Source organism: Sinocyclocheilus anshuiensis, unplaced genomic scaffold, assembly GCF_001515605.1.
Source record: "Sinocyclocheilus anshuiensis isolate Anshui unplaced genomic scaffold, SAMN03320099.WGS_v1.1 scaffold822, whole genome shotgun sequence".
NCBI classification, from domain to species: Eukaryota; Metazoa; Chordata; class Actinopteri; order Cypriniformes; family Cyprinidae; genus Sinocyclocheilus; species Sinocyclocheilus anshuiensis.
The window spans coordinates 332,338-342,009 of NW_015539892.1; the positions used below are offsets into that span (position 1 = coordinate 332,338).

Consider the following 9,672-nt stretch of genomic DNA (forward strand, 5'->3'; position numbering starts at 1 on the left):
GTGCCTTATTCTGTGTAAGAAGCCACATCATCTCACAGAAGGATTTATTTCAAACACTCGACTGACATTATGAAGTGAGTTGAGTAAAAACATATTAAATGTGGTATTTTCACGTGCTTTCAGATGGAGCAGCATTTACTACACAGAGCCGTAGTTCACTGACAAGCTACGCAAACAGCTTTCATAATTGCAGAATGATTTCTTCGATTTCATAATCGTGCGATTATGAACACGATTTTGCATAGCTTGTCAGTGAACTACGGCTCTGTGTCGTAAATGCTGCTCCACCTGAAAGCACGTGATGGAGACTACTAATCACAGAACCGCCTTTACTGACAAGATGCGCATGACAATCACATTCGATTAATCGTGCAGCCCCATGTTGGCATATTTTCTATATATTTGACCGTTTATGTGCACGCCTGAAACCCCAAGTATACTTTGCTTGTTCGTGTTCAGCTCCGCCTCGGAGCACACGCACAGAACGTGTCTGAGGAACAGGCTCTTTCAGTTAATGCGCTTTTAATAACTCTTTTTAAAATAAAGCATGTCCCACAGTAAACTGCCTTTTACGACAGTAATGTTACATGATTTGACAGATTTGGATGTTAAACTTTTAAGGACCGGCGACATGAGGGCATAAAAGATCACAATCTCTACAATTCGCTTGAAAAGTAGATCATAGACGTCTTCAAGATCGATCACTATATAAAATCGTCAGATCTCACACCCCTACTTTAATGTTAGGATTTTAGCTCACTTAAAAAGCACAATCATCCGTTTATTGAAGTATCACAAACTACCGCCACTTCTGCGGCTAAAATAAGTGTAATTTGCATCTGGTAAATATTGCTTTTCACATGATACCAAAATCAGCATCTGAAATATCTTTAGTTAAATAAGTCTGAGCTGAGCTGTGTTTCATATAAAAATAAAAGAACATATATAATATTAGCACATAAAATATTGTATTTTTGTTGAATTCTTCATCTTGCTTCCTGTTTTTGTTTTTATGTATCTGCTCCATTAGCTTCATACCGCATAGTTGTTTGCCAAGTGATGTTTCTGGGTAGAAACTGTTTGTTCCAAGTATAAGCATATTGCCAGGAAATGCTTGTTATCTTGTGTATCAGAGATGGATCCACAGAGCTTCTCTCACTTCTCCTTTTTTCATATTTGGTCTGTCGCAGAGACATTATTGAAACATTTCTGCTTAAGGTTATACTAGTGCTGATTAACCTCACTGCTCAGTTTCTGGGTATCCGAGCATATGATATCAAGACTTAATGACCCAGTATTGCACTTTGTTTCATAATCACTGTGGTTAGCACTTGCAAAGTAGTTGTTTGTCCATTATGAGCATTTAAATGCAGCTCAAGACCGCAGTCTAGTCACCAGAGGTCCATGTACATCATCTCATTGCTGCCACGAGCAGAAAAACAGTAGGATGCCGGATTCTAAATGAGCAAATAGATGTCCTTAAACACTGTTCTACAACTAGTGAGCCCTAACCATTTTAAATAAATTAATTACTGCATCAATCCTCTACAAGACCAATGAGGTATATGGAGAGAGCAGCTTTACAACCACCAACTGCCTGCTCTGGGGACTAATCTAGAGCTAAAGGGGAAATAACGGTTTTATAATTCACCGACACCAGTTAGACAGCCTCTCCTATGAGAAATCAGCTTTAGCTATTAGCAAGAACTACCAGTGTCCCTGCTCATTCATCACAGCTAAAACCAATATCAGATACGCCATTACAGAGGCCATTAGGGCTCCATGACGCAGATGGGAAATTTTAGCCTGACATTGCCGTTGGAGCCCTGTGCTTTGTTAATAGGGTGTTGGTGTTGTGCTTGCATGAATGAAACTGCAAGGTATGGATTACCTTATGACGTTTTCTGTTCTTTGCTATTGATAATAAAGTACCATGGTAGAACTAAAAAATGCCACATGATCATAGCAACACAGACTTTTTATCCCATTATAACCCTCTACATTGCGAGTAAATCACTCGCATATGCGACTAAATCTTCACTCTGGACGACTAAATGATGTATGATATTAGCCACAGAAAAAGAAAGGAAACTGTGGTTGGTCATTTTATACATTGGTCACGTGGCCTCTTTTTACAGTCTCTCCCATTCATAGATGTACACATGGCCTGTTTCCTCACCTAATAACCCCTGTAAGTCTGCTTTCCTGACACTATATTATAGCTTAGGTTTATGCAGGTTTATGAAACCTACAAAGACTATTATGTAAACATTTGATGTGGGCTTTAACGTTCCTTTCCAACTCACCAATGAAGAAGTGCTCAGGGGCATCATTTTCGGCTAAGAGGCTGGTCATGTCTGGGTCAAACCTCAACCATAATCCCACAGCCAACACCAGTGAGCCCGAAAGCTGCAAACAAGAGTGAAACAAATTCAAAACATCTACAGAAAAATCACCACTTCATTAGATCACTGTTAACAAAAGGAAAAAACAATGTTTGTGAGACATTTGCTGGTTTACTCCATGTCACTGGTTTCACATTCTGCACAGGTCTATTTAGGTACAAACTCACGAATGCGGGTTTGACTTTGAGAACAGGATACTTTGCATTTTTCCCATCACCGTAACTTGAGGGATGACCTTGACTAAAATAGAGCATTGATTGAAATTCTGTAAGATAAAGTTCTTTATTGTGATACAGGAAACAACCATTTGTAAGGACACCAGAAAGTCCTTTTGCCACCTAGTTATCAAGTCAAAGGGAAACATACTAGACATTTATATTCACAAATATTTATCCTTTCCAGTGAGTCTACAGTTCATGTTTGCTCAGTTAAATCAGTCTCAATCTGCAATGTTAAATCTGTGAAATACTAAGTCATGATTATGATAAAAAGTAGAAATTATGACAAAAACTCAAAATGATGAGATGTCATAATTATGACATAAAAAGTCTACATTTTGTCATCTCATTATCTCTTATCTCATAATTTCATGATTTATTGTTTCATGAAAGGACATTTAAGTGTTAATAATATGTAAAAATACTAAAAATACAAATTCATAATTATGAGATATAATTATGACAAAAACTTAAAATTAGGTGATAAAAAGTCACATTTATGACATAAAAATACACTTTTGTCATCTCTTAATTTTGACAAAAAAAATTCCAATGAAAAAAGTCAGTCATAACTTTTAATGTCAGAAATTATGTCCATATTTGTAGTCATAATTATGACTTTCTAATAATTTTGACTTTAAATGTCATGCCACGGCAATGAGTTTTTATGACATAATTATGATTTAACAAAGCATCCTTTTTTCTTATTTGGTGGAAATGGGATTCCATGGACCAGGTGATTATTGTAAAGGCAATTCAGAAAAGGTTGAGAAAAGGTCTAGCATCAAGCATGTGGTTTTAGTATAATTTGAGCATCTAAATAGTTTTTAGGCCACTGTAGATCTACTATGGTGCCCATCTCTATGATCAACAGGCAGGCTGAGCCAGTCTGACAGGATTGCCCTGCTGGCATCCACCATCCCCTGCCCCCTCATGCCCACCCTACGCAACACCAGGACATAAAACTGCACAGGACAACGACCCACTTCTTTTTTTGCCTGCCCTCTCAAAGACAAAGGCCTTGCTGTCCAGCACAGTGAGACCACTCTACAGATTACCAATGACTGACGCCACTGTCCTACATTACATCTTACACTAACAGTTTAAGCCAATCTAATGTGACCATTAGCGCAGTAACAAAAATCACAGTGTGATGAGGTGTAGGAGGAGTTACATGTGCTCTTTGAACGGTTCCTATGACTTTTGTGTGGATTCAAACAACCAAGACTGAAGACTGAAGAGAGGCTTTAAAATAACTTCTTTCACATGAGCTTCAAATGGAAAATAAAATTCTGTTTTATCTAATGCAGTGTTGTTGTAAACTAAAACTGAAATGAAACTATGATTAAAACTTAAACTTAAAAAATAAAAAAAATTAGAAACTAAAATTAAAGAATAATGAAAGAAATGAAACAACTAACTGAAATACTAACTGAAAGTTGAAGTTGAAGTACTAAAATGACTAAAAAATAAAACATTAAGCCAAGTTAAAGTTAAATAGAAATATAAAAACACCAAAAGCCCTTGACAAAGTTACTAACTTAAAAAAACTGAAACTGAAAATGTAACCAAAAAATTTAAAATATTAATAAATACAATACAGTCCATAAATAATACTAAAATATCACTGATCCAATCTAATTATAAGATCTGTTGGCTTATGCATTAAATAAGTATACATTTAGACAACATTATACTTTTTATTATCATTTTTTATAATTTTATCATCAATTATTTAGGCTACATGACATTTTATCCATCTATAATAATGCATATGTATCGAGATAATGCATTCCTGTAGCTCAAAGATGGCACTAGCTACACAAAAGTCATGGGTTTGATTGTCAGGGAATGCATTAACTGATAAAATATAAACCTCCAATGCAACGTACCATAAAACACAAAAGCACAGCGTGTCTATGATCCATTTTTTCATACAACAAAACAGACTGGTGATTTATACTGCCAAGCTACAAAAAGGATAAAAAGCACCATTAAAATATAAAAATAGCGGTCATTTTAAGTATTGTTCACTAACAGACTTCGAGTGTAACTTGAGGCATCACAACTGGTCATATGATACATGAAAACCAGTGACTTTAACTTCTGTGATGTGATACACTAATAATGGAAGGCACAATTTTTTTTTTTTTTAACATAAGCACAAATTATGAAGGGAAGATTGAATAATGGCTTTGAGTCTGTTTCTCACACAAAGCTATCATTTGACTTCAGCATACTTGGAATAAAGTGTGCTAATCATAGTGATTAATATGGGGTCAGACTAACATATGGGTGAGTTTTATTTCTGGGTGAACTATCCCTTTGAGAAGGAGCAGCATGCAGGGAAAACCAGGATACCTTTCATTTTGACAGTGATGAATTTATGTGTTTATAGCACAAGGATTGTACTTTTATCATACAAACTAATTGTCAAAAGCAACCAAGACCATAAAATTATAAAAATATAACCTTAGTTCCACCTCGCAGAACATGCTGTAACATTATTATCAGAGGATTTTACTTAAGTCTAGAATCTCTCCGCTTTGCATGCATGTGACAAAAACCTGATCACCAATGTGGCCTGGTCTTTGAAGAAATGATAACACTATTATCCAGAGTTCAGTGTCAGTTTCAATGCACCCTTCAGACTTCACTGCAGTCCAGTGAATAAAGGAGTGTTGAAAACAGCACAAGAGGGTGGTACTTTCAATTACTTTCCACAGTAACCTGATACTTTACTGACTGAAGACTTGCTCATTCAGCATGTGCAGTCTGCATGTTAAAAACAGTTAACACAGCCACAGAGGAATTTCAAAGCCACTTACGTTGGATTATGTGTATGTCGTTTGCTTCTTACATAATGTAAGAAGTATCAAGGTATAAAAATCCTGATAGTAAATCGACACATTCATGGAAGTACAATTAACAAACTGACATAATCAGCTTTAGACAAATGCTTTCCACTCTGAAACGCAATATGGATCCACACAGTTTTTCTATAACTTGACCGACGGAAATCACATCACAATCTCAAATGATTCCTGAATAAATAAGAGTAATTCTATGTATCTAGCCAAGCGTGAGTTATGTCAAAAATGTCACAACAAACTGACACTCTGTTAAACATTTGTCACTCTCAGCTGGTGGGGAGTACTAGAAAATGACTCTTGGAGCCAAATAAAACACACTGGGACAATATCCAACATGCAAGTGAATTAACAGACAGCCAAAAAAACAATAAGCAACCGATTCTCCTATGCTATGGAATGGTTACAGTTAACCGTTTGAGGTTCAAGCATTATATATACATACAGGAGAGACTGGGCCTATTCTCTATGAGTGTGGTTTTGTATGTAGTCATCGACCGATATATCGCGCGGCCAATATATCGGCCGATATTTGGATTTTTTTTAAATATCGGCATCGACCGATAAGTCTTTCCATGTGGCTGATGTTTTTCAAAACGGATTTTGAAACCATATCGTGCATTTATGCTTCCTCTTTAAGACAAGCCACTCAGATGTGAAGCCAGCACCTGACAGACATTAAAATGATCAATCATCATTCACTTTCAAACGTGAAGCTACATTGTGCTTCATACAATAACACTCTGGTGTGCAGCAATGTCTTATTCCAACGTACCGTGATGCATCAGATCCGCAGTCCAGCGGCAGCTCCGGTGGGAGACACAGATGTGATATAAACGAATTCAAGCAAAAATGAAATCATGTTTACCTCACAAACAATCAAAAATTCCGTGACTGGCTCTTCTTCAGATATGCGCGTTGTTCTCGGGTACTTCTAAACAAGATGCTGTTTTTCGGTGGACTCAAAAGCCGGTGCACTCCAGAATGAAAGCTGGATCGACACGAGAACTCTAAGTAGGCTAATAATAATAAGTTTGAATTCCTTTATATGTTTATTCAGGAATATCCGCTGTATTTGATTGCCCATGATTGGCGTAATATAGTAGTGTATATATATATATATATATGAATATATGAAGTGTACCTTTTCATATGTTCTGGTCTTATTTAATGCTGCTATATGCTGATAACCAAGCATGTAATTATACGCCTTCAGGCTTGTATTATTTTTTTACAATGAAACAGACAAGCAAAACGAAACAGATCAAAGACATAAATCTTTATTATTAACCAACTATCCCATTCTATAATTAAAACAACCTGTTGCTCGGTAAACTATATATGTAGGCCTATTGTACATAAAATACATCATTTTATTTATTTTTTTGTAGATGTTTCAGCAAAAGAAAAGGAAAGGTTGCAGTAATTGTTACCTCAATTGTTTACATATTTTTAATTTAGGTTTTAATAATTATTTATGCAAAATAAATGTTCATTTAGTTTCACCAATTTTCTGCATGTCTCTCATTTACTGTAATTACATTTATTATATCGGCCTCATATCGGCCAGACTGATTTCTCAATATCGGCATCTGCCATTAAAAATCCCATGTCGGTCGACCACTATTTGTATGGTTTTAAACACTTAGCAACATTTACAGACTTTTGTCTAAAAAGTGATTTACATTGCATTCAAGGAACACATTTTATTAGTAATTGCTATCCCTGGGAATTGAAACAGTGACCTTGCTGATTATGCCATGGTCTTCTGTTTGAGCACCAGGAAGGCTAAAAACTGCCCATAACTGTCCTAGATAAAACTATCCTAAACTAGAACCATTTTGTAAGTTATATGTTCCAAATAAAATGTCAATTATTGTGTGATAGCTTAGTGAACACAATAAAACCTCACTAATACATTAATAAATATACATTTAATAAAACACACACACACACTATATTACATTTACATTTAGTCATTTAGCAGACGCTTTTATCCAAAGCGACTTACAAATGAGGACAATGCAAGCAATCAAAATCAACAAAAGAGCAATGATATGCAAGTGCTATAACAAGTCTCAGTTAGCTCTTCTAATAACGTTTTATGGCGGATGGCAAACCAACTTTTGGTGCATTTACCGCCACCAACTGGACTGTTGAGTGTGAAGCACTAATAAGCAACTGATATATACATATTTATATATATTAAAAAATATATATATATATATATTCCTAAATTCTCCTGATTAATCCTATTTCTTTAATGTATTTAACAGAAAACGTTGCATTCGAATTTTAGGTGTGTGTTAAGGAGGCAGCCGTATCAGTGGCGCACGCACGAGATGCGATGACGATGTAAGTGTCATTGCATTTTAATGTTTTTGTTAGCCTATCCAGTTGAAGCCACTAGATGCGGCGCTGCTGTGTTGTTCATTAAAAATATTGCGGAAAAAGAGAACAATGCGGAGAAGATCTTGTTTACATCAAAACCGAAACCAAGCAGTTCACACAGAACACATATTACAAATATTGCGGGAAAAGAGAACATCAATGCGGAGAAGATTTTACGTCAAAACTGAAACCAAGCCGTTCACATATTCACACATATAACGCATATTTCACGCATTTTCTAGAGGGACATCTGTCACCGTTGCACTCGCATCTCACACAAAAGAGCCGCATGTTTAGGAAGCCATGTAAAATTAAAGTTCAACAAAAACATCTCTCGAGACTTTATGGCGGGTTTTTCCCCATCCCACTGCAGCTTGTGTTTTTAAATGAAAAATGTACTCTGTGTGATTGGCTTTCGGTTTGCTCATCCTGCCTGCTGTTTCGTTCCGCGCGCTCGCCGTTTCGACCAAAATGTTTGCGCAAATGTGCAGGCTTCTTCTTCTTCTTCTAATAACGTTTTATGGCGGATGGCAAACCAACTTTTGGTGCATTTACCGCCACCAACTGGACTGTTGAGTGTGAAGCACTAATAAGCAACTGATATATACATATTTATATATATTAAAAAATATATATATATATATTCCTAAATTCTCCTGATTAATCCTATTCCTTTAATGTATTTAACAATAGCACCATATATTTTACCTTGTTCTGTTTAAACATTATGCACTTTTTTTCACAGATAGTTGTTATCTTATGCTTTGAATGATGCGCCCTCTTTTGGCCTCAGAAGAGAAGCCAAAAGCTTTTCTTCACCCTAACTGAAATTATGCATTTTAAATTGGAATATAATTCGAATTTTAATAATATTTAAGTACAAAATTCGAATTTAGTTTTTCAGCCATTTTGACAGCCCTAGCATTTCCATACTTCCTGACATTTTTTTTGTTTATGAATTCTTTAATTTTCCCTTTAACCTCATTTTTGCTAAGAGTCACTTGAATATCTATTTCTGAGTGTTTAAGAGCGTGCTTAGCAAGCTTATCAACCACTTCAGTAGCCTCCACTCCCACATGAGCGCCGGGAACCCACCAAAATGTTATTAAGCTTACATTACACTTTAAAAAATGCTGGGTTAAATATAACCCAGCACTGGGTTAAGAAGACACAAACATGATCAGTTATTCTTTTCTTAATACTAGTTTGAAACTTTGGAATAAATACTGCAGCAGCTGTTCTGCCAGAGATAGGGTCTTTAGAAACATCAGTATATATATATGTAACCACGATGGATAAGTCTGCAGGCCTGTCTCAGAGATGTAGGTCAGTAATATTATTCAAGCCGAATCCACTCACGGACCGTCAACACCAGCGCCCATTGGTCCAGCAGGACGATGGCAATGCTTCTTTCCCGCGTTTTCCTCAGACCTGAATGTCTACAGTAACAATTATGAGATAGATAGATAGATAGATAGATAGATAGATAGATATTTTCCAGATGTTTACGTTATTAGTTTGTCTCAAACATTCCATCCATTTAGATATTATTTAGAAATTAATATATTATCAAAAAAAAAAAATCAAAAGGTTAAAAAGTATTTAAATACATTTCAGGTTGACACCATGTACTGCAAGCAAACTTGCTATCCCTCACTGAACAATGATTCAACTCTTTATTCTGTCCTGTTAGGTTCTATAAGTAATACAGTTTCAGTGCCTCAACTCGACGACCAGACTATATATCTGAAAGTCTGGTGTATGCTTTATAAAAATACTTCCTTAAAG

At 35.8% G+C, this 9,672-nt stretch overlaps 1 protein-coding gene across 1 annotated transcript in view; it reads right to left on the minus strand.

Annotated features, from left to right (window-relative positions):
* Positions 1 to 3,482, minus strand: part of LOC107685826 (tetraspanin-2-like) — a 24,237-nt gene extending 20,755 nt beyond the window's left edge. Inside the window, exons 1-2 of the mRNA XM_016482562.1 lie at positions 3,471 to 3,482; positions 2,307 to 2,409 (exon numbers count right to left, since the gene is read on the minus strand). Coding sequence (XP_016338048.1) covers positions 2,307 to 2,409; positions 3,471 to 3,482 — 115 coding nt within the window. The remainder of the gene's footprint in view (positions 1 to 2,306; positions 2,410 to 3,470) is intronic.
* Positions 3,483 to 9,672: the final 6,190 nt, after the last annotated feature.